Here is a 26,392-nt window from a genome sequence, read left to right on the forward strand (position 1 = left end):
TTGTTTTAATATAAGGTCTTCAGTTCAATCCTCAGCTCCCGCCAGGAAAAGAAATTACACTGAGAAAGTCTATGTAATACGACTGAAAACTCAGAGGAGATGGACAAGTTTAAAGAAAAATGTGGCATCAAAATTGAGTCTGCACATGGTGCGGCTTTTTGCTTGTTTAGTTTTTGAAGGTCCGTATAGACTGAATAAAGTTCACAGAAACTATCGCAAAACTCGACACAGAAAGAAAGTGACAAACACCTGGGGTAGCTCTGTGGCTGTGCGAACTGTAAAAGCAGCGTGACAGCTGGAAGCAAAGTAACCCTTTCAAAGGTGACTCATTATGGGTTAGATGCTAGTTGGTGCTGTGCAGTTCCTGTTCTAAAGTCATACAAGTAACTATGTAATGTGTCTTCCTATGTAAAAGCTGTGTCAGCTTACTATAAATAAGAACCACTAAGAGGAAAAAAAAAACGAGTCAACAAAGAAAACATTGAATCAGTAACTTTTATTCTATCCCTCAAAAAAGAAGAAAAAAAAAAAAAAGAAAAACCCAAACACCAGCTCCATATGACTGTCCAGAACCAGCAGTACAAGCCTTTAAGATATAGTTACCCTGCACAGACACTACATAGAAAAGAAAATGAAGAAATTATTCCTAGCTGACAGGACAAAGCTGGGAAAACACAGAAACAAAATCATACAAACACATGTGAATGTCTTTCTACGATGCAGGCAAAATTTTAAATAAGATAGTTCCGTAGTCTTAACAATACTGTCGAGTGCAATTTATCCAAGTAGCGCAAAACAGCATTGAGCAGCATAAAACAGTATCGTGCCGGAAAATCTACCAGTGTGATCACATAATTCACCACATTGACAGAGTGAAGAGAGGAAAAAAAGTGCCTTGTGGCTTCAGCAGGATGCAGAACGCACCTATAACACCCCACACTCATTCACGACGCATACTCAGAGAGCTGGGACCGGAGGCAGCTTCTCCACCTGATCGAGGCTAATGCATGAAGCACAGAGCACACGGCACATTTGCTGAATACTGAAAGCTCACAGTGTGGAAGAGAGAGAGAAAGGTTGGGAAGAAGGATGAGAAAAGACACAAGAGCTGCAAAAGTGGTCTGGCATCCCCATAAAAAAGGATAAAACCAGGGCCGCTGGCTACTACAGCCGCCAAGGGTCTACGCACAGCAGAGCTAGACAACGAATATGCAAACCACTTAAACAGCAAAAATTCACATAGCAAGTCTAGTTACATGAAATAAAAACTTTATCAGAAGTCGTTTCACAGGCAGAGAAAGGTGCATCCCTGTGTTACAAGAGTTCAAATCATAAACACAGGAATTCTTCTCATCCTGACGTTATTTGGCATTGTAACCCCACCTAAACTTCCGGTGGGTTTGTATAGGGTAAAGAATCTGACAGTGGCCTTAAGATTCTGGAGGAAGGTCAAAGGGGCAAGCACCGCCAAGGCAACTGAGGAGAGCCAAGGCACACTGGAACGCGATTGCCTGCCAGCCTTCAGGTAAGCATGAATCAACAGCATGTGTCTACACAAGAATAAACAGATCGACACCCAAACAGAGACTGACACTTGACAGGTAAGGTAGACATGTCAGCATGAAACACTCTGCAATGTCAAGATAACTTGTTATTCAAATGGGAAATATCAAAGCAGAGGCTGTGGCACACCATCAATCCCAACACTAGGGAGGTGGAGGCAGGAGGATCAGTGGTTCAAGGTCATCTTGGACTACCTAGTGAGTTCAAGACCAGCCTGGGCACATGAGATCTTGTTCTACCTGTGCCTTCTCCCAACGGAGTAAGACGCAGAAAGTGAAAGATGAACTACCAAGATGGAGAAAAATATTTGTAATTCCTATTACTATCAACAGACTCATAAGAATGCAAGGAACTCCTAGAAGCCAATAGTCAATCTCTAAATGATTTAAGTGTTTTGCTTTATAACCTTTGTTGGATTTGTTCTTTGACATGTTCGGGCATGTTGTAACCCTCCTACCCATTTAATCTTCCCACTCCTATTACTCACTCCTCCCTACAGGATCATTTCCCAGGCCTCCACGGTTTTGGTTTGATTTGGTTGGGTTGCAAAACCTGCTGACTCTCAGAGGCCATTTGTGTGACCACTGGCTGGGAACTATCCATTAGGGACTGGGGAGCTCCTCAGTGACTGTTTCTCCCCCTGAGTCCATCAGTAGCCAACCATTCAGGAGGGGCAGGTCATAAGCCCCACCCCAATCCACCACTGACAGTTAACAGGTCCAGTGCTGGGGGGGGGAGGGCTTGATGGGGAGCCGAAGCTACTGTGAGGTCACTTGTTTGGCTCTGCCTTGCTCACAGTTCTGCACTTTCCAGCCCTCCTCCTCATGTTCTACCTCTAACACTCTTTCTGAACCCTTCTTCTATGGTGATCCCTGACTCAGCTGTCATGTATGCTCGGCACCCCGCATAGCTGGGCATCTCTTTATTCAGCACCTTTCACTGCAAAAAGAATCCTCTCTGACTGGGGCGGTTAGCAGTATTTGTCTGTGGGTATACACATAAATATTTAAAAGGAAGCTTGGCACCGTGACAATTTAGCAGATATCAAGTTTAACCCTGAGGCCTACGACCTCCTCAGCAGCAGGTTTTTGACCAGATGGCATGACGGGTGAAATCTTAGGCTCTTTCACAGTATTTTTCATTTTAACGTAATTTTTTTTTTTTTGAGGCAGGGCTTCTCTGTGTACTCCTGGCTGTCCTGGAACTCACTCTGTAGACTGTCAGAAGAAACCAAACTGAAGCCATTTTGAATAAAGCTTCCCATTTTGAATAGGGATCACTTAAAATCTGAGTTCCCAAGATCTCCCTGGGTAACTGACACCCTGGTTGGTAAGTTGAGACTACACCACAGTTGAATAACAACCAATAGGAATAGGATAAGTGTACAAAAAAGATGTGTTACTAGGAGAGTGCCCGATCCCTAAATCCTGATTGGTAGGAAAATAGATGTGACTTTGGCACAGATGTTTGTGGTTTTCAAGCTTAAAAGTTCTGTAACACTTGGGGTCACAGTTCTGCTTCTGACTCTATTCTGGGGCCATGCTTGACTACTGCAGCTTGATTACAACACATTTTTGTCGTGTGCATTGACCTGGTGTTTGAGCTGTATTGGATCTAAGCAGACAGGCCCCACCCCCTCAACTAGACCAGGATGACCTCAAATTCAGAGATCTACCTGCCTCTACCTCCTGAGTGCTGGGATATAAAGGTGTGTGACATCACTGCCTGGATCCTCCTCCCTCCAACCCCCCAATATATTTTTTAAAATTAATGATTCCTCTTTTTTTTTTTTTTTTTAAATGTGCATGTGTGAAGGTGTCAGATCCCCTGGAATTGAAGTTATAGACGTGGTTGTGAGCAGCCACCTGGGGGCTGGGAATTGAACCAGTGTCCTCTGGAAGAGCAGCCAGCGCTCTTAATCTCTCCAGCCCCACCCCCACCCCCATTTTTTTAAAGGACAGAAACCCCTTCATTTTTTTATTTCCCATGTTAACATCTGGGAGTTTTTCTGTACTTTGCTTCCACTGATAAATACACAAACATATATGCACACACAAGTATGTAGGGCGATGGCTTAGCTGGTACTATGCAGGCATGAGGAGTTAGTTCAGTTCGCCATCATCCGTGGAAAAGCGTGGTGGCTTGCACCTGGAATTCTAACACTGCAGAGGTTGGGACTGAAGCAGAGGAGGATTTGTATGGACTAAAGTTATATTTTAAGTTTATATTACTATCTTTTGTGTGTTTGTTGTTGTTTGTTTGATGGTGGCGGTATTTCTCTGTGTAGCCCTGGCTGTCCTAGTTGTCCTGGCTGGCCTTGAACTAGGAGATCCATCTACCGTTGCCTCCTGAGCACTGGATTAAAGGCATGTGTCACCACTGCCTGGCTCTTAAATTACTGCTTAAGAGACCTATAAAGCAAAAATGCCTCTAACCCATAAGCCTCACTTGGCCAAGGACAGATAACTTCCCTGAGGGCTAGGGGCTGCTCATGTAAGATCACAATTCACATGCTTTCACTTCTTCAGACAAGCTTGGTTGCCCCAACTGCGAAGGCCGTGCTTGATCACACGTAGGCAGGAAGTCCGTCAGGGTGTATACTTGCCTGTGACTGGAGGAAGGCAGGAAGTGTGGAGCCTTTTGGGTTTTGCTTTATAAACACCCAACTTACATAATTTGCAGCCATTCTCTGGGAATCACAGATATGGACCTAGCCAGTGTCCGTCATCCTGGCCAGTATTTTAATAATGCTTGCTTCAAATTTGGCTGAAAAATTGTTTTAGTGGTCTCATTCTTGACCACTGGCGTCAATAGATTCCTGAGGCTTGCTGGCTAACAGTCCTGGCCAAGCAATGAAAGAAAGAAAGATGACAAATCACATAGGGCTACTTTTTTTTTTTAAAGATGGAATTATTTAGTCAAACAGAAAAAAGTATAAATCCTGGACAGACTGAAGATTCTGGAAAAGACAAAACAACAGCACAGGCCCTGAAGGTATGGCAAGATGGCTGGGTGAAAGGGGACATGCCAGTCAGGAGAAAAGACGTGAGGTCTCAACAGAGACACTTCAAGGGGAGAGGGTCAGGACACTCCCCTTGGGCTATGGGTAAATCCAGTAACTTAAGTCATAAGGCATGTTAAAACTCACCTTAAATCAGCTGGCATCCACATTCTGCAGTATCCAAAGGCTTGCCAGAAAGAGCAACATCCCTCTCCATGTCTGTGCTTCTGCTGCAGCAACCAAGGCTAGTGACTTCCTCCAGATCGATGCCCCGGTCAAATTTAAAGTTAGTTAACCAGGACATAAGGGTCTTGCAAGGCCTCGTTTTCCCAAAATTACATTAGTTTATTCTAAAATATCTTATTTAAGATGCCACTGCCCAGTCACAGGCAGGGGGAGCAAATGCTGTCACTTGTAACAGTGCCTCTGCCCTGCAAGGTCAAGGGCACGATGGTTAGCTTCAGATACACAATTAACAGCAAGGTGAAATAGCCCAACCCAGGTCTTCCTACACATCTTACTAACAAAGGCCTATGGTGATTCAGTGTTTCATTTAACTTAGATTGAGGTTGCCTGTCAGGTCAGAGAGGCAAGGCTGGGCTCTCCTTGGTCCTCCAAGCCAGACACCGCCTCTGTTCCCACCTTCAGTGGCACCAAATCAAAACATTGAATAGTGACATCCTTGTGTCACCAACTCAGCAAATGGGGAAACATGAATGATTTCTAGCCATAACTACTGCTTTTAAAAGGATCTAAAATGTATGAGGAATAATAACAATAGTAAAAAGACATTTACCTTCTAAGCATATGCGTAACTGAAGTACGTTCCTGAAATATTTGTAACTTCTAAAGTGGTTTTCAACTTCAAATGCAAACATGGACTCCAGGAAAAAGCTAATTATGAACTTGGTTATTAACAGGGTGTGAAAAGATGATGGAATGGGAGGAACGAACGTTTTGCAAAAGAGTTTTATTTGACTGGATTTCAAAATACCCAGCACATTTAATTTCTGACATAGCTGTGAACTTCCTGTACATTAAGATAAATTAGGGCATTAAGTGCATTAGTCTCTGAGGTACTATCAAAGCGATGCCTTTGGAGGAGAACAGGCCTGATTCCATCTCTTGTAGGGACCCAGAATACAACACTCTCAGACATGAAGGCACAAAACAACCCCTTCACGGCCATCACTCCGCATTCCACAAATGTTTCTGCGCGTCACTCAAATGACTCTCCTCTGTTTTCATACCCACCAGCAGCACTTAGAGATGTCTTAGGTCGCTTTAGCATTTAACTCTCTAACTGCCTCCACAGACCACCTTGTTTTCCTCCCAGAGGTTCTTCATCCTCAGGTTTTTTCTGGCATTCTAACCTAACTTGAATTCTTCATGTTTACCTTGTACACATGGTACTCAAGTTCTCTCTAGAGACCCTCCTTCTACTTTCTCTGTCCCTCCTCTACTTCAGGGATCAGTCATGATTTCCTAAATCCTTGTAATTATCAGACACCTAAAAAACAAAACAAAACAAAAAACCCATAAACAGAGCAGGGTGGTGGTGGTGCGCTTCTTTAATCCCAGCACTCAGGAGGCAGAGGCAGATGGATCTCAGGGAGTTCAAAGCCAGCCTGGTCTTCAGAGCAAGTTCCAGGACAGCTAAGGCTACACAGAGAAAACCTGTCTTGACCCCCTCCCCTTCCCAAAGGAACAAACAAACAATCTCAAATAAAAGAAACACACACACACACACACAGAGAGAGAGAGAGAGAGAGAGAGAGAGAGACAGACACGTGCACGTGCTCCAAAACAAATCAAAGAAGCCTTCTGCATTCCCCTTGCTAGTGAGTCTCTGGAGCAGCGTTGAAGACTGAGGCAAAAATCCTGACTGCACATCCATTTGGTAACCTGGACCTATGCCTTCCCACTGGGGCCACGATCGATGCACCCCGTCATCTACACTCTCAGCCTTCTGTTCCCCTTGTCTTTTAAAGCACACCTCCTCAAAACCTGCCGAGCCAGCATGCCCCTGCTGACCCAGGTGAAGGGCTTGACAGGATCACCTCTGTGCCCTGCACAACCAATTGGGTATGATCTACTCCCCTTTTCTGCAGACTCTTTGTAGTCTGCTCACCTGTCCTCACCCAGAAGCAATGTATGTATATATATATATGTTTTTTCCCCTCCAGATTGAAATAATAATCAATCATCAACTTATCCAGACAAAAGCAGAGTTCTGACAGTTTCCTGGTAGCAGACAACAGGGTCACCAACAGTCTAGTACTGCCCCCCGTTTACCACAATGCTTGGCCTATTATCCACCGTTAGACAAGCCCGGGGTCGCTTCAGTCCCCGCTCGCCCACTGCTGCCAGCAATTCACACCAGCACAGGGGCACTACATTAGAGTCCACCTGTTACACATTCAAGTAGACCTTTGAGGGGTGAGACACAGGGGCCACAAAGTAAAGCACCTTAACCGGTTCAGCAGGCAGGTGAATCACACACGCTAGCTAGAGAGCGCTGCCCCCCTGTGGCCAGCTGGAAGTCCACTGCGGCTGGCCAGCCTGCCCTTGGGGCTCCGCATCTACGATGACCACATTAGATGCCTGCTGAAAAGCTGAGAATTAGGCTCCGAGGAAGGAGCATCTTTCCCAGTTCTGCGACCTGGATGATGTGAACACACAACCTGGATATCTGCTGGAGTGTGGATATAGTCCCTATGTAAGGCTCTCCATGGGGCGGCCATCAAAACAGCAACTAAGGTTCTTAGTCCACGTTCAGGCCCAACTTAAATGGTGTCTTTCCTGTCTACACTCTATCGTGCTGGTGCTCCTTCACTGTATGGGAGCGTTTAGTTAATATTAAAGGTCGGATATGACCGTCCTTAGTACTAACAGCCCAAGAGGCATCTGGGCACTTGGAATCTTTGTTGTTCTCTCCGAATTGAACCCACTCTGTAGTCTGGAGCCTCTGCCTCACCTGTTTTTTGGGGGGTGAGATGTTCTGGAATGTTTGCAAACACATCTAGGCAACTTAGAGAAGAAAATGTTATTTATTGCAGTGCAGGGGATACAAACCTAGGACCTCAGACTTACGAGGCAAGTGCTCTGCCACTGAGCTATATCCTTAGTGCAGAAGAAAATGTTTAATTTGAGCTCACAGTTCAAGAGGGCTAGTGTAGCCGGACTTTAATACCTCTTTCTTCCACCCTTCTCCACCCCTTGCTTCTTCCCTTATAACCCCTAACACTAGATATGAGAGAGAGGAAAGGAACGAGATCCTGAATAGAGTCATGGGTCAGAAAGGGGCGATTTTTTTATCACTAAAGCACTTCCTGCTGTTTAGGGGTGTTAAGCTTTTTGGGGCAAGTTTGATCTTCACCATCAGGGTATCTGATTTCCTCTTGTTTCTTCTTCCTTGCAAACAGGTACTTAAGAAACCACAGCCAACAGCAACCAACAACCCAGCATGCCTCTGGGGCCCTAGCATTTTATAGACACACTGAAAAGTCCCCAGAATTTCAAACGTTACACAATTACAGAAACTATCTGCAGCTGGCAAAATCATGCCTCTTCAAGAGCAGGAGGTAAATCATAGTTAGTTTCGAAGCAGCCCCACGTCCCCAAACGTGGGATTAAAACAAAACAGATTCTTAGAGAGTATGTCTGTGTTTTTAAAAGAAACCGAAATTCGTGCTACAGGTTAGAGCCACGACTCTCATGGCAGGGAGCATGGCATGAAGCAGGCAGTCAGGCAGGCATGCAGCACTAGCTGAGAACACACATCCTTATCCACATGTAGGAGGCAGAGAGCAAGGGAATGGCATGGGCTTTTGAAGCCTCTGAGCCCACTCCCAGTGACACCCTTCCTCCAATGCTGCCACACCTCCTAATCCTTCCCAAACAGTTTCACTGAGGACCAAGTATTCAAACATGGCACCTATGAGGGCCACTGTCATTAAAGCAACCATAGAGATGTTGAAAAAAAAAAAGAGGCTGAAAATATAGCTCAGTGTGACAGCATTTGCTTAGCCCATGCAAGGCCCTGGGTTCTGCCCCCAGCACTCCAAACAAATAACCATGTTTACAGACTGAAAACAACATATCCTAAAACTTCCATGTTTCACAATCATGCTAGGAGTCACACGGAGTTCAATTGTTCTGGTTACATTAGTGGGATGAAGTATCTGTTTCAAAGAAAAATACAATGTATACTTTCAATGTACAAATACATATGTATACTTTCTATATATACTCAAAGTTTTCTCTCTCTCTCTCTGTGTGTGCGTGTGTAAGCAGCATGATTTTATTATTTGTTATGCTTCTTAGGGGTGATTTAATCTGTTCAATAGTAAATGTGCAAATCAAATGATCCTGCTCAGCGAGTGAGAAATAGAATAAGCTTACCAGTGAATAGTCAAACAGCTCCATATTACATAGCAAAGAATTTCCATTAGTTAACTCATTCAATAACACAAAGAATCTCTTCTCGTGTCTATATTTTTAATCTCTGGCCTAGCTGCCACCTCAGCCAAGTCCACCAGTCACCTCCAGATGTTCCTCTACTCTCCACTCAAGATGCTAAGCACAGCAACAGGAGGCTGTGTGCTACCAGAGTAGCCCACTTGGGGGCACCGGCTACAGACGTCAGAAGTAACTGGCCCCAGATTGTGGATTCCGAAGCAGTGTCCGCTCTCTCTGTTCTGTGACTATGAGAAAAAATTATACCATCTGTATGAGAAAAAAAATTAAAAAAAAAAAAAACCTCTCCTCTGCCTCCCTAGATGGCCTCCAACGCCTGTTGCTCCCACATCGCCTCTGCCCTGCTCCATTCTCAGGACAAGGTCTTTGTGGAGCCTCCCTTCCAGAGACTCTCTACTCCTTAGCTTCTCCCTGCTCTCCCTACACGCATCCTCAGCTGGCTCCTCTGCTTCTGACCCTGTCTGTGGCTCTTACATTAGCCTTCTACGTTCACAAACCTACCTCAGCAGCCAGCAGGACAGAAAAGGCAGAGCTGCTGTGGCTGGAGGGGAAGACGGGACACAGAAGGGCCCCTGCATCCCCCACATCATCCACCCAGCCTGAGGCACATTACTAGAGCTCCACAGTTCAGAATGCCCAACAAGGTCCTTCCACCAGCCCTCAGCTCAAGCTTCCTTCCCTTATCCATTCCCAAAGCCCAAGAAGCACCCCTGTATTTTTTTTTTTATCCCAACAAAGTCACATGCGACCTTGCGATGCTGTTCAAAGGTTGCCTTCTTTGTGGTGTTGCCTATACTGAGCAGCTTTGAGTGTTCGGTTCTCTCCTGATAACAGCCTAGCTCTGCCAGACTGTGGCTGATCGAAAGGCAGACAAGAGGGTGACGATGAAGGTACGGGTGAGATTCGGGTTGGGAGCTCCGGCTCAACTAAGATAGGCCTTGCATGTGTTCTGGCTGTGAGGCTGGTGCCGTAATTTACACAGAGGGGCTGGGACACGAAAGCTGGCTGGTGAAATAGAGGAGGAAAGCTGGTCTCCAGCACAGGCGAGAAAACTGAAGCTCAGCCCTAGACGGGGACAGGGTCCAGGTGTCTGCCAGATCACTGTGACAAAATAACCGAGATAAGCAACTTAATAACGGAAAGGACTTACTGTGGTTCATGGTTTCAGTCCACCGTTGCTTTGGGCCTGTGGCAGCCCAATGCACCACAACGGAGTGCCTGAGGAAGCCTATTGGCAGCATGTTGCCAAAAAAGTAAACAGCCACACGAAAGGTACCAGGAACAAAATATCCCTTCAAGATCACACTCCCTAAAGACTTAACCTTCTCTCTCTAAGCCCTGGTTCCTAAAGGTTCCTAAGAGTGCCCCAAACTGGGGACAAAGCCTTTGAGGGGACATTCACCAACTGAATTACAGCATCCAGGTACTGCTTCCTTGAGAGACTCACCGAGTACAAGATAAAAGGGGAATAGTGACACTCTAGCTGCCTCCTCTATGAGATCATATTTCCTCTACTCATTTCATTAAGAACGAATTTCTAAGCTGGCCCTATTCAGTTCTGATGAATAAAAGACAGCCTAAAATCAGGACCAGCAAACTCCCCACAACCAGCTATTACTGAAAAGGAATTCTAAACAGGTATGAAATGCTGGCACCGGTCCAGGACACAGGCAATATTCTGAGCCACAGAACTAAGCCACAAAGTCCTCTGGACCAAGACAGAAGCCTCTACTTGGAAGAATGAAGGTTCTCAAAGCCTCTGCATTTAGAAATGCTTCTTAAAAAAAAAAAAAGAGAGAGAGAGAGACTTAGAGAGGCTGGCTCGCCCTAAGAGTGCCTTGGAAATACCTTGGGTGAATTCAGCTGCTTAATAAAGAAAGTGACCATGAAGGGCAAAAAATCTGCCTCTAATTGGTTTTCAACTTGCAAATTGCAATCAGACTGGCCTCAGGAATTCCTGGTTACATAAATAGCCAGATTTCTGGTTCTGAAGAGATTCAACTCCCTCAGACTCCTCCCTTGCTGGAAATTAATGAGAGTGATAATCCTGGTAGATCCCTTACCCTCGAGGAATGCAGCTCCTGCCCCCAAGGTTGACAGCCACACTCCGGCATCATTTCCAGTGTCCAACAGAGAGCCAGCATTTCAGCTTACATGCTTGCTTAATGAACAGAGAGTAGGGAGGGCCAACCAGCAAGGACCAGGGGCCCTCAGGGACCACTTGAGTGAGCATCTGTGAGATTCTCAAGTTATTTTCTTAAGTGAATACTCTGTATTTTGGTCAGTCAACACTTTTTAGTATCTATGTAGACAAAATAATGAAACAAGAATGATCAAAACATTCTGGCCTCGCCTTTGAAGGAGCTCACTTTACATGAGTCCAAAACAAAAAAAAATCGCTGCCAGCTGTGATAAGACAGAGGCAAAACCAGGTTCTTAGGGGAACTGTGGGAGACAAAAAGCCAGGGATTTCATGAGCAAGCAAGTGAGGAGCAGACCTCTCTTAACAGGAAGGGTTGTTGATGCACGAATTACTATCCAAGCAGGGTTTCACTTAACCTTCCTTGAATTATTTCGCTGTTAGAGACAGCACCTGAACATTTTACCAGTTAAAAGCACTGGCCTCTTTTAATACACAGTAAGACAAGATGGTTCACTGGGTAAGGGTCCTTGCTGCCAAGGCTGACGATCTGAGTTCTAGCCCAGCAACCCACAAAGTGGAAGCAGAGAATTGGCTCTCCCGAGCTGTCCTCTGACTTCCACAGTTATGCCATGGCATGCATGCTGTGGCAAGCATATGCTTTCTCTCTCTCTCTCTCTGTGTGTGTGTGTGTTTCTCCTTTCTCTTTTAAAAATCATACTTAAACCACAAAGCAACACTAAACTCTTTTCTCCTACATGGCATTTAAAAAAGTATTTGGGCCAGGTATGGTGGTGCATACCTTTAATCCCAGCACTAGGGGGCAGAGTTAGAGTCAAAGTCAGGAGTTGTTCTTTGTGAGGCCAGCTGGTCTACATAGTTTCAGGACTGCCAGGGCTACAAAGGGAGACTGTTTCAAAACACAAATAAAAGAAATATTTATATGTAAAAAGTTAGAAATCATTAGGAAACAGAACAGGCATTGTACTTTTTTTTTTTTTTTTTTTTTTTTTTTTTTGAGACAGGGTTTCTCTGTGTAGCCCTGGATGTCCTGGATTTGCTTTGTAGACCAGGCTGGCCTCGAACTCACACGATCTGCCTGCCTCTTTCTCCCTAAGTGCTGGGATCAAAGGCTTGCACCCCTACACCTGGTTCGTACCTCTTAACACCATATTTTTACTGAGTGAATACTCTAACCAGCTTTTGGGAAAGCACTTAATATTTTCCCCACCCAATTGTTAATAGATAAAAATGTAAGAACCAGCCTTGGCAGTGGCAGAGCAGAGGCAGGTAGTAGAGGCACAGACAGGTTTATCTCTGGGAGTTCGAAGCCAGCATGGTCTATAGAGAGAGCTCCAGGACAGCCACAGTTACACAGAGAAACCCTGTCTTGAAGAACCAAATAAATAAACCAAAATCATACCGACACAGATAGCATCTCAGGAAAAAAAAAATAGTTTCCTAAAACCAACATAGTTCATCTTTACTTTTCTGTAAAATGCATAAGATCGTTCTTGATCTTTTCCCTCAACATAATTTTTGAAAATTATTTTCATTCAGAAAATCAATTATTTTTTAGACAAAATGATATTGCACCAACAGTGATGTTTGTAGCTTATAGTTTCAGTCCTGTGAATTCTCTTTATCGGCAACATTTTGTTTCACAAAGCCCGCTGTCTGGGATCAGTATCTGAAGGTTGCAAACATATCATGAAGATTTTATTCTTTTGTTGGTCTGAATTTAAAAGCCAGATTTATATATAAGTGTCAGCAAATGTTTCTCCAGCTGTTTCTCCAGCAATTGAAGCGGATGCCACATATGTCTTTCTCAGGCTTGTTTAGTGTGTTATTTCTTCCAGTAACAACATAAAACAAGGCAGGGCTGCTCTGTTTTCACATGACCTCAATGCTTACACTGACATGTTATCCATATAGGGATCACTGAAGAGCACTTCCTCTCCACTAAGCAATTCCCGCCGGTGTTCCATGTGCAGGACCAAGGGTTTGGGATACAGGCAGTCGTAGAGTAAGCACAGACTCTGGGCTCAATGATCCCCAGCACACACTGAGTCATGGGCAAAATCAAAATCCCCCCCCCCAAGACCAATGTTCTAGATTCTCTTGACGCTTGAATGTCCATTGAGTGGCCACAAACTGTCAAGAGCGTGTGTGCCCAGGAGGAACTCCCATTGGCCATGTGAATTTGGATGAGGTAAGAAATTTATCCTAGACTCATCAGTTGATAGCCTCATGATGAACTTCTGAAACAATGATCACCCGAACCTGTTTGTTAAGCTCAGCATATGCATCACCGGGGGAAACTCGAAGGCAAGGCTTCTACAGACTTCAGCACTTCAAACTCTTCTCTTTGGAGGATACAAGCTTAGTCCACCCTCTCGGCACACACACTTCTCTTGTCAAATACGCTTTCCAAGCCCTGCAGGTCATACAAACTGTATGTGACTCCACACAGGACACTGGCCCTGGTGGGCAGAGCAGGTCCGACTGGGAGACTGGTTACAGAGAACAGAGAGCAGGCTGGGCGACATGAAAATATTCAAGGGGAGGGAGGTCAGATTCCTCACTCCTGGAGACCAGGAAGGGAAGAGAGCGAGGAGGGGACCCTGAGGCGAAGAACTGATATGAGGATCAGTGAGCATGTAAGGCCATCTAGTGTGCACGCGCGCACGCGCACACACACACACAAACACACACACAAGTACACAATGCTCTCTCTCTCTCTCGTTCTCCGAAACACACACACACAGGCAAATGCACATACCCTCACACACATATACACAGAAACACACACGCAGGAATACATGTGCACCTACACTGACGCTCATGCATGTATGCACCCTCACACAGAGGCACACACAGACATGTGCTCTCATACACACGCACGCACACCCCCTCTCTCAAATACACAGGTGAACACACGTGAATAGACCCTCACATACGATGTACACGCTCTCACACAGGCACGTGCGTGCACACAGAAGCACGCGCAGCAACACATTCACACACACTCGGCACGCACTTAGAGCTATAGGTCATTCTGCTTGTGTAGCTGTCTGCATCTTTGTATGTGTCCTGTCTGCCAAGACAGCAAAAGCACATCGAAGCAGTGAGCACAGCAAACCTCCACATCCGGCCGCAAGTGTCATCCTCTGTAGCAGAGATCCGGAGTCTCTGTGAGGTGACGGCTTATTCATGACTGGATACAAAAAGCCCAGACTGAGCCTGGGGCATCATATGCAGAATGCATGTTCAGTGAGAGAGGGGACATGGCAGAAGACCAGAGGAATCAGCCTGAAGGAGCTCTCACAGGCTAAGTCCAGGAAAAAACAGGTGTCAAACGTTAATGACAGCAGCAGTTTGTAATCCACTGAACAAAACAGGACTCTCTACGAAGCTATAAAGAAATTAATTGATGTTATCCTACTAACATGGACAGTTTTTTTTTGTGTGTGTGTGTTTTATGCATCTGTTTTAAAATAAATATAGAGATGAATGAGAGCCTAGGAGACAGTTCACCGGGGTAAGATGCTTGTTGCACAAAGATGAAAACTTGAATTTGAATCTCTATCAGCCATGTAAATAGCCAGGCATGACAGGGTCCCTGTAATCCCAGAGATGGGGAAGCAGAGCCAGGAGGAGCCCAGGGGCTTGCTGGGCAGCCAGCCAGGCTAACCAGTGAGCTCTGGGTTCAGGGAGAGACGCTGTCTCAAAAAATGAGGCGCACACAATTGCACATACACACACTCACACACCAAAAATTAATATATACATACATACATATATTCATACATGAAGGTAAGATCAACAAATGAGGGAATCTCTTCTTCTCATACACAGTGGTGGCAGAAGGAAAGAAATGGAGGTAAAGACACGATTTGGGAACCACCTCAGGGGGTGCTGACGGAGGCAGCAGCATGTCGGAGGCTGAGACTGGAGGAGGGCGGAAGTCTGAGGAGAAGCACTGGCGTTGTCTTAGAGCAGCAGCTCTCAGACACTCAGAGACACTCAGACACTCAGCCTGTGAGTGGCAGCCCCTGAGGAGTCACATATCAGATACCCTGCATACTTCCATCACCATTCATAACAGTAGTGAAGTCACAGGTATGAAATACAAAGATAATTTTATGCTCGGTGGGTCACCACAACATGGGACCTGTATTAAAGGGTCACAACCGTTGTCTTAAAAACTTTCTTTACAAACATTTCCTCAGTGAGTAGACGAAGCATGGTGAACTGAAGGGGAGAGAGAGCAGACGTGAAGCCAGCAGCCTGGCACAGCGAAAACCACCTGGCGAGTGCAGGACTTCTCATGCTGCCTGACCTGATGACGTCAGGCCGACAGAGAAGCACGCCAGATCCTGGGGTGTTACCGCTGAGGAACACTGGGCAGACACACTGAGGGCTCTTTTCAGATGGTCGACCCATGAAGGACAGGGAAAGGACGTCACCGAGGATGGCAAGACGGCTCAGCAGAAAATGGTGTCCGCCACCAAGCCTGATGCCATGAGTTCAATCCCCGAATCACATGGTGGAAGGGGAGAGCCGACTCCCACATGTCATCTTCCGACATCTCCTTGGATAGACAAACATTTACACTGAGCGAGCCCTACTGAGCCCTTAACACTACATCAGCTTCTACAAAGCAATCTGTTTTATGACACCGATGATGTCATCGGTGCTGGAGACTGTGGAGGAAAGTGTACACAGACACTGCGACACTCGACACTCAAAACAATGACACCCAGAAGCGAGGGAAGACCTGGGACCAATCTGTCCTGGACAGACATGTGCTCACAGAACTAAGGAAAAAACAGCACTGCGGCCATTATGACTCTTTGTACTAGGGCCTTCCGGCCACACTTCCCTTGAAGTGTGTTACTTCAAAGTAATGTGCTGTTTTGGCTTTTTAAATTGAACACAATCTGGTCATATTTTTCACAAATTTTAATTGTATACATCAAACTCATTCAATATAAAATTTTTAATAAAGCCATGTTCTATGAACAGATCTGAAAGTGTAAAGGGCTTTTCAGATTAAAAGTACCAAGAACATCCTAATTTCTACTGGGCAGACAGAGCAGAATCATCTATACTACTTAAGACTTGCCAACACTACTGGCCCACACCTTTTGAATGGAGACAGGAGAATCATTCTAACTCTGACCCGGATCAGGAAACATGCAAAGGCCTTAGAAAGGCATCTCTTTCGGGAAGTGACACGGAACCAATTACAGTTTAATCCTCTTATGACTTGGAGTTTATGGTCTGGTCCTTAAGGGTTGTATTCACAGGTAGACAAGACCCCACTAGTCACCGATGACACGTCCGCTTCCTCCTTCCTGAGTCATGGAGTCCCACTGTTAGCCGCATGAGCCCTCTGCTGCTCAAAACCGGCACTTCTTCACCCTTACTTAGAACAAGAATTGGCAACACGGTATACATTTTACCAGACTGATAAGAAATCATCCCCTGTGAGGGTGTCTTCTCTGAAAAGATGAGTGAAGTCTCACTGGAAGAAACTCTTACATCCTTTTACTTTGCTCCTTCTTTGCTAAAAAAAAAAAAAAAAAAAAAAAAAATACAAAACTTGAGAACACTAACCTGACAATCACCTTGAGGTCAAGGAATGAGAGCCAAGGTCTACACGATGGAGGGGTCTGGAATGTGGGACCCAGGGTCCCCAGTAACACAATGGAGGCACACCCCAGAGTCCCTGCTAGATGAGGAAACACTTGCTAGTTTGCCTCAAGTGGCTAGTGCTCCAGCAAAGCACTGATGCCTGAGCAACGGTTCTGTGCCCAACCAAACAGGCATTTACCAGGCTTAAAATTATTGAGGCCATTACCCACAGAAAGAAAGAAACAAGCAAACAAACAAAGAAAAGGGAGAAAAAGTGAACATGTGCAGTACAAGTTTTGTTTTGTTTTTTTCAAATTCTTCTGACCTACAGTTGGTTGAATTAGAGGAAACTAAATATACAGAGAAGAGGGCTACTTACCACTCTCAAGTCTCCGCAGAGAGAGGTGCGGAAAGATCCATTTAACATTAAAATGTCCTTGTGGAGCTCCTATCCTCTCCATGTCATGTTAACTTCCCCTTCTTTCATATGATTCTCTGCTCTCTGCCGAAGGTTTGGTTATGAGTCTTAGTATTTGCTTTGAAACACTGCTAGGTAGTCTTTCAGAGGCCCTCTGTGGTAGGCTCCAAATATATCTGGGCACAGGGGCCTTATATGATACTGTTTCTCCAACCAAGGACCATGTATGGATATAACCTAGAACCTCTGCTTGGATGTAGCCCATGGTAGCTCAGTAACCAAGTGGGTTTCCCTAGTAAGGGGAACAGGGACTATTTCTGACATGAACTCAATGGTGGGCTCTTTGACCTCCCCACCCCAAAGGGAGGAGCAGCCCTGCTAGGCCACAGAGGAGAACTTTGCAGCCAGTCCTGAAGATACCTGCTAAAGAAAGGTCAGATGAAAGAGGAGGAGGTCCTCCCCTATTAGTGGACTTGGAAAGGGGCAGGGAGGAGATGAGGAAGAAAGGGTGGGATTGGGAGGGAATGAGGGAGCAGGATACAGCTGGGATACAAAGTTAATAAAATGTAACTAATAATAAAAATAAAAAATAATAAAAAATAAAAAATATTAAAATGTTGAAGAAGGGTCAGATGTTCTAGGAAAAGACATCTACAGAATAAACTTATTTAGTTCTGACCTGGCCTGGGAAGATTTTACCAAGTATGTGTGCATAGGGTAGCAAGAACCAGGAAGATTGGGTGGAGCCCAGGGCCCCTAGTTCACTAGGATGCTGATCAACTCTGCCACAGGTTTTACAAAACGTCCTATTTAATCCCCACAGAGAAAGCTGAAACAATTGCTTCTCCTCAGGAGTGAAATGGCATCAATCAGGTTCTGGGAAGAAGGCCAGCTCTCAGCCAGATCCCAGGGCTTCTGGGCCAGGAACAGGACCTTGAGACTTCCGTGTTCAGCTCCCATTCTCGCTACATTTGATGTGTTTTCCAAGCATAGTTAAGATGTAAGGCTTCCTTAGACAGGCTTGAAAAAATTAAAAGCCAAATGTGAAAATACGGTAGATTACAAACTGAATTTTTCTATTTTTCTTCCTTTTTGTTTGGTGTGTGTGTGCATGTGACTTTGTTGGGACAATGAGACAAGGTTTCTCTGTGTAGCCCTAGCTGTCCTGGATCATTCTATATACCAGGCTGGTCTCGAACTCAGAGATCTTCATACCTCTGCTGGCATTAAAAATAGGCATCACCACACCCACTTTTGTTTATCCTCAGTAGTAGGCACAGTAAACCTATACTTTGTATTTTTATAAATCTTAAAAATGGTATCTACTAGGACAAAACTTTTGGCTTTTGTGAATTAGAATACTGATAACGAGGTACCTATAACTATTTCTTAGAATAAGGCTTATCTGTTCTCATCCAACTGACATCCACAGAGGTCTCTACTGGACACCTTTAGGCTCTGGGGCTCAGGGCTAGGCGGCAGTTTCCTCTGAGATAAAAGTCTTCCACCTTGCAGAGAAGTTTAGTAAGATACAAGATGTGCCGAGAGTGGGATAAAACACTCCATACCACAGGAACTTCATCAAGTTCTCTGGAAGTAAGCAACTTCACAGCTCCAGGAAGTCCCTGAAATTCACCAGGTTCACTAAGCCCCTCCCTCCTCAGGCATACGTAAACTACTGAGAGTGTTGAGAGACACTCTCAGAAAAGACAAGCTGCCTGGGAGAAGCTCAGCCTAAAAGACAGTTTCCAACTTGCTTCGCTGCCTGCAAATTATTCCGGGACTATTATAGCCCCATGCCGAAGACTCTATGTACTCAAATGCATTCAGACATTGTAGTATTAAGTTCCAAGTCTTATGGTAGAAAGTGAAAGTAGCCAAGCTATTAAACTCTTTTTTTTTTTAGTGTATTGATTTCCTACAAATAAGACAAATTTATGTATAAAACATGTAACAATGTACAAATGTTCAAAGAGTGAAATAAATGTCACTGCCAATTATGAGTTTGAAGAGAAAGAATAAATTCAAATGGTGAAAGACTCTAATTGGTTACGATCACAAGACTTCGTTACTACATTCCCACAAATGAATAAGAGATGGAACGACACGTGCCAAAGTCTATCTCACCCTTTAGCGAGAAGGAAGAAACACAAAGCCAAGCGCGCACACTATACACTGTTATTCATGGAACACTTGTTTCATGTCTTGTAACTATGTCACAATGCCTGCTCTTCCAGGAGGCTCTGACCTTTCACCTCTAAAGTGAAATCCCGTAGCAAAGACTTTCCAAAAGAAGGAAATTAACTTGCAGAAGGCAACTTCTCAAGGTGGTGTTACCTTTTTTTTTTTTTTTTTTTGTTCTTGACCATCGGCCAAATTAAGTCTGGCTGGGCGTAAGGCAAGGGACAGATTATAAGCAATTTAAAACATCATTCAGAATTACAGGGAAGCTGATGTGGTGCCACACACCTTTAGTCCCAGCAGTCAGGAGGCAGAGGCAGTGGATCTGTGTGAGTTGGAGGCCAGCCTGGTCAACAAAGCGAGTCCAGGACAGCCAGGGCTCTGTTATACAGAACCCTGCTTCAAAAAACAAAACAAACAAACAAACAAACAAACAAAAATACATGGACAAGCTAACTATATTTGAGCCAAGATTTCCTGGTAATTTAAATATGCATCTCTGTTATGTGGGAAACAGTCTTAACATGAAAGCCCAAAACTTCTTGAACACTGACATAATGTCCTAAAGTGGTGATTTTCAACCTTCCTAACGCTGCAACTTTTAATACAGTTCTTCATGTTGTGGTGACCCCAACCATAAAATTATTATCATTGCTACTTCATAACTGTAAGTTTGCTACTGTTATAAATTATAATGTAAATAATTTTGGAGATAGAGGTTTCATCAGAGGATAAAAACTTTTGTCCTAAAGGATAAACCTCAAATTGGACCTCACAGGACAAGTTATAACCAAAATATAAATTCACTACAACATTGAACACAATCACCTTCAAACTCTGTAAAAAAAAAAAAGTGTTATGAAACATAAATAAATAATGTGTTTAGACTTGGGGCCAATTCCCAAGATGTCTCACTATGGATATGTAAATACTCGAAGATCCAAATGCCACACCAATCTAACCCACACCAGATCCCAAGAATAACAGCGAAGCAATGAACGGCATGAGGAATCACCCCTCTCTGACACCACCACATTTTAAGAAAGATCAGCCTCTTTCCCAACCAGAACTATTTCCTAAACAAGGAAACACAGGTTCCCATGTGCCAGAGGCATCTGCTCACGGATCACAGATCGGCCACCATGGCGCCAAACACCACACAAAGAGCCATCACCATCTCAATTTCTACTCTCAAGCACCAGCCAGCAACTCAAATCTGTTTCCTCCTGAGAGCAAAGCACTTCCTGTTAAAGCATATTTGCACTTTCTACAATCAGCCATTCCTTCCCAGACACTTCTAAATGTTTTCTTACCAGACATGTCTCACCTTACTGCGTCTTGTGTCACAAAAGGTGCTCATGAGCAATTTTAAGTGAAATAAATAAAACAATATTTTACTAAAAATAGTTACTATAAACTAAGCAAATTTTGAAAGAAAAAAAACAACAACAACACAGCATTCATGTTTCCTGCTTCCATCAATGATAATTATCAGAGACACAAATGTCATAGCCCCCAAATACTGGGTTTAGTGTCACAGGCTAACCACTAACTCTGCTTTGATATACTTTACGGGACAATAACCTGTGGTGTTTTTATGATTGGGAATTTTTCCAGTCAGAACTCAAAGGAAGAGATGAGACCTCTATTACTGTCCTAACTATTCAGGATCCTGCCGATGAGTCCTGTGACACAGAATACCCTAGCATTTCCTTTATAGCACTACAGCATCTCTTTTAGTTGGACGGAGCCTAAAAAGGCCAGCGTTCCTCCAAAACCACAAGGGAATTCACCAGGGGAAAACTTGTCACATGTCTGGAAAGGAATATGACCATCAGTGCCGGTCCTCTGAAACAGAAAGCACCACCATGAGCTGGGCCAAGATTCGTCTGCCTCTATTAGGAAATTTTGTGTTTGGAGTTCATCAGACACTGATGAACTTGCCCTTTAACGGAACATGAACTCGTGACTGTCATGGAAATTTTATATCTGTTTTTTTTCTCTCTCCATTTGTGTGTATGATATGTATGTGTGATGTGTGTATGTGTATATTCTGCATGTGTGCGGGCACACCTGTCTGTGTGTGTGTGCACAGTCAGGAGTCATCCTCGACGCTCTTCCACCTCAGTCAGTAAGGCAGAGTCTCTGAATCAGCCCAGAGCTCACTGATTTGGCTGGCCATGTGCGGCAGCTTGCTCTGGGGATCGCCTGTCCTGTTATTCTGAGGCTGAAATGACTCAATATTTAAGTGTGTTCTAGGATCTGAATTCTGGTCTCCAGGCTCGTGTGGCCATCAACTGAGGCATCTCCCAGCCTCTCGATTCAGGTTATTTTGTGGTTGTTGTTTGTTTGTTTTGAAGTGTTCACGACTTTCGTCTTTGCAGCGCTATCTTCATTGTGAACCGTTTATTATAAAGGTATCAGACAGGCACTTCTAGTTAGGAAAGCATTCTTATCGGTGTGCCATTTCAAGAGCACAACACCACAGGCCAAGCTCAGCGCAATTGTGAGAAAATACAGTATTAAAATTTTCCTGTTTCTTGAAAGATGAGAAAAGCACAGCCAGTCCACTTACAGTGAGTTCACAGAAGTCGATGCTGTCGAGGCTTTTGCTCCGATGTAGTCTCCCTTTAATTCGTCTCAGAGAAGGTTTTCCTTGGCTGACACCAGAAGTAGCACCATTAGGGTTTTCAGACGATGGAGTTACCCTGCAAGAAAGAGGGGGCCGCTTAAAGAGACAGGTTTACAGCTGAGCAGCTTGCGGGTTGCTATGGAAATGCCAGGCACATTTGCTTCCCTCAAGATGGAGATTCTATCAAATACTGTTTCTGAACATTTCTTAGCAGGTGACTAGTTTAGAGATTTTCTTGACAGAGTTCAGCTATTTCAGAATTAAGAGTCAGGAAAAGTCAGCTCTACAGCCACCAAAGAAACAGTTCAGAGCAGGCTGACGCTTCGTGGGGACCTCGCAGGCATCTGCTTCCGTCCGGGCAGTGATTTACAGAACGCTCAGTCCCGGTGCCTGGCACATCCGGGACAGGTCAGTGGTCACTGTGCACAGGCACAGACACTGCGTAGCAGGCTTCTGTGAAGCATGAAGCAAGACTTGTTTAAGCATACCTTACATGTTTACCCATGAGACTCAATACTTAGTTCAGCATGAACATGGGGGTTAGAAATACAGATTTAAAAAGAAGCAAAAAGGCTAAGCCTCCACAAAGCATATACTGTAATGTATACTGATAAATGAAGATGCAGGACTTTCGGGCACTGTTTCCGGAGTCTCTGCTGGCAGCAACATAAGCAAACTGGCTGGATGAGGTCCCTAGCCCTTGCAGGAGATGGCCCACTGGTGTCTAACAGACACAGCAATGGCGCTGTCTGAGTAAGGGTTATGGAAGCCACTTTCCTTATTTTAGGATGGACCTCCTCCTGCAGTACAGTCCAAATTTACATATTAACCCCTATGACATAAGTTTTTAGGCTTCAAGGACTGCCTAAAGGGTATATCTTCAATGTGTCTCTCTTTAAAAAGATATACAGGCTGGAGCTGTAGAATGTATTTAAACAGTTTAACTTTGGAGGGGGGCAGGGTTTTGCTACATAGTATAGGCTGGCCTGGAATTCAACCTTCTGCCTGAGCCTCTTTCCCTCCCCCCGTGCAGTATGAGACCCATGCCCCACTCTGTCTGATTCCACTAGCAAAATAAACTTGCTTTCTTTATTAGTAAGGCAGTAGCTAAAATAAAACAGTCAAGAACACCTGTAATTTACAATGAAAGGAACAAACATTATATAGAGATATAATTTTTGAAAAGTACAGAACAATGCAAGAATGGAAAGTGTAAACTGTCCTCTTTCCTCCGTCTCAAATCTCCATCCCTCTTCCAAACACACCGTGATTACCAATTCTTCACACAATCTCCCAGGAAAGTGTGTATGTTTATGGTTCTCTGTGTTATTTTTTTTTCTTTCTTTGCCTCCCTCTCTCCCTTCTCCTCTCTCTCCCGTTTCTCTCTCTGAGACAGAGTTTCTCTGTTAACAACCCTAGCTGTTTTGGAACTTGCTTTGTGGATCAGCCTGGCCTCAAACTCACAGAGATCTGACTGCTTCTGCATTCCCAATGCTGGAATAAAAGGAATGTGCTACCACACTGGGCTGTGTGTTATTCCTTTTTAAAATTGATTAGTAAGGTGACCAGATTATATTTTTCTGTACCGTATTTCTTTCACTTAACAGACCTCCAAACTATTCCCATAATAAGCCACACAAATCTCTGATCTTAACAACCAAATAGTATTTCATATATGGATGTAACATTATTTATTAAACCATTCTCCTGCTGATGGGCAATGCGTCCTATCAAACCATAAGACGACAACCATCTCTGACACTTGCATATGCATGTAATCTTTAGCAAGGAAGGAGTCCTAGGAGCAGAATGCAGGTGAAGGGTGGGAGTTTTCTAAGTGTTAACGGGGCACAGCTACCAAAAAGCCTTACTAATGTGCGTGTCCATCAGTGGTGCGGGAGAGGGCTCACTGAGCATCTTTAAGGAGCCGGCAACTCTATCACTTTGTTGTATTAAGGCCCAACTTCTCTACGTTCCTGGTGATTTTATGTTACTGAACTACTGACTTCTGCCAAAAGAACTGTTGCAAAATTTCCCATCACAAACATGGCCTTTTCGGTTGATCTTATATATCTGTTAGTTCTTGTTTTACATATTTAAAACACTTCTGTTCCCTTAATGTCTAAGGCTCAGATATTAGGGATTTAATCTACATAGAGTTTCTATGCCAATGACACCTTTTACTTTAATGGTATTTTTATAACGTTTTCTCCCATCCCTGTGTTTTAATCTTTACCTTTTCTAGGTTACCTTTCTGTATGCCTATATTTTCAATCTTCCCAAGTTGTTTTTTTTTTCTCTCTCTTATGTTGTATCTCTAGGTCCTGACATGATGTTAGAGTGTTTTTCTTTTTTACCCAATCTGAGAGCATGTGTCTTCTGAGACGAGCTTAGTGTGGGTGCTGGTCTAATGAGCTGTATTCCTGTCATCTTGTCTTATGGGTTTTCCTGTAAATATTTTCTTCATTTTTCTGCTTGATTAGTATCATTGGGACTACCGCTGTCCTTGGGACTTCATTCTGTTTCCAAGCAGTAATGGGTTAAAGTTCCATTGGGTGACTCTAATGCTAGCTATTCATACATAAACATACAGGGATCATACATAAACATACAGGGAGCTGGATTAGCCACAGCTGTCAGAACTACGGAATCCAGTGTTTTAAGGGATGACTGTGAAGAGCTGAACTCACCTTTTCTACCAACAGTAGGCTTACCAGTATGCTCACATCCGCCTCTGCAATAAGAGGCCTTACACCTCCTCACACCCTTCCTAGTGCTTTCTCGTCACCCCGAGCCCTACCAGCTCTGAAAAGCTGACAGGTTTCCTACCCGCTAGGTCCTTCTCCAGGTTTTGTTAGCTTTCTCCTCCAGTATTTGTTTTGTCAATTTGGCCATTCTTCTTTTCTATTGACGATCCAAGTTTAAACTTCAGAAGTGTCCAGACTTCATTATTTCAATGCCCTTTTCTGCACTCTCTCCAGTGTCTTCTCTCTCCTCAGGGACTTGATAATGCTGGAAGTCTTGGGTTACTTCTATTTGTATTGGGCCATTCTTGCCTGCTACAGAATTCACTGTGCCTGCCTTCAGTGACTCTTGACACTGGGTGGTTTGTGTGAAAACATTTTGGGTCAAGAGACTTGGCAGTTCCCTCCGAGACAACCTCATCTCTCTGGCCCAGCACCCAGACTGCTGTAGGAAATGAGAAAGCAGAGTGGGAAGAGCCCACCAACCTAAGACATCACACAAAGCAACCCTGAGTGCCCCAGATTGCCCAGCACTCTGTCCCTGGGGTCCCCCCTCAAACCAGACACCCCAGCTGTGCCTTGGGCAGTGGGTCTACCAGCCTTTCCTCTTGGAACAGCTATTCCGCTTACTAAGCACATGTCAGAATTCCCAGAAGGGCTGGTTCACAGAGGACATTCTTCACTGCTTACTCAGACTCCCATTAATTTGGTTTTAATGAACGTTTAAGTTTTTGATGAATTTCCAGTAAGTCCTCCTTCTGGTTCAGTTCCCAAAGTACAAAGTCGATGATGTCATGCTCGGGATTCTCACCATGCAAAGAAGCAGTCCGTACAGCTCCGCTGTCTTCTCTGAAGTCAAAGTCCTCCCCAGAACAATGAACCGCTTTACTCACAGGGAAACATTTCAGGACAATGGGATGGGCAAGGGCTTTCTTGGACAAGACCTCAAAAGCACAGGAAGCAAACCCAAAAACAAGTGGGATTACATCAAACCAAACAGCTTCTGGACAGGAAAGGGAACAACTAAGAGCGAAGAGGCAGCCTACAGAAGGGAGAAATGAGCGGCCACCCAGAGGAGTGAGGAACCCCAAGAGCCCAAGAGCAAACGAGAAAACAGTCTAATTTAAAGAGTGGCCAGTTATATGCAGTGGGTGACTAAAGGTCACAGCTCCCTAAACTGTGGGTCAAAACCCTACTCCCTAAACTGTGGGGTCATATAACTAAAAGTGTGGGTCATGGAAAATTTCGGCAATGATAAAAAAAAAAAAAAAAGTTTCTGTTCAGGCAAGAGCCAAAAGTTAATTCGAAATCAAACACGATGTCGCAGGCACCCCTCGCCTAAGCTGTATCAAGACTTCACTACAATACTGGTTCTGAACACACAACATACAAACTTCGGACAGCCTATGGCACGATGCCAGGTGACACCACTGAGTGCCTGCCTGCAACACCAGCTCAGATTCTAGACCACCACGAACTATTCATTGGACTATTTACTGGAGACATGGTTTCTGTTTCTATAGAAACATGTCTTCATTACAGAAAACAGAGACAATATTTTCCTGCTGTCAGTCTTTAGCGTGTTAGTACCAAA

The 26,392-nt window shown here is 44.4% G+C and overlaps 1 protein-coding gene across 6 annotated transcripts in view; it reads right to left on the reverse strand.

Annotated features, from left to right (window-relative positions):
- The window catches only part of Tjp1 (tight junction protein 1), a 241,628-nt gene that overhangs the window by 204,067 nt on the left and 11,169 nt on the right, over positions 1-26,392 (reverse strand). For all 6 annotated transcript variants that reach the window (XM_060367285.1, XM_060367284.1, XM_060367288.1 and 3 more), the window contains exon 2: positions 21,998-22,130. In XM_060367285.1, coding sequence (XP_060223268.1) covers positions 21,998-22,130 — 133 coding nt within the window. The remainder of the gene's footprint in view (positions 1-21,997; positions 22,131-26,392) is intronic.

The sequence above is a fragment of the Meriones unguiculatus genome, chromosome 14, assembly GCF_030254825.1.
Source record: "Meriones unguiculatus strain TT.TT164.6M chromosome 14, Bangor_MerUng_6.1, whole genome shotgun sequence".
Lineage (NCBI taxonomy): Eukaryota > Metazoa > Chordata > Mammalia > Rodentia > Muridae > Meriones > Meriones unguiculatus.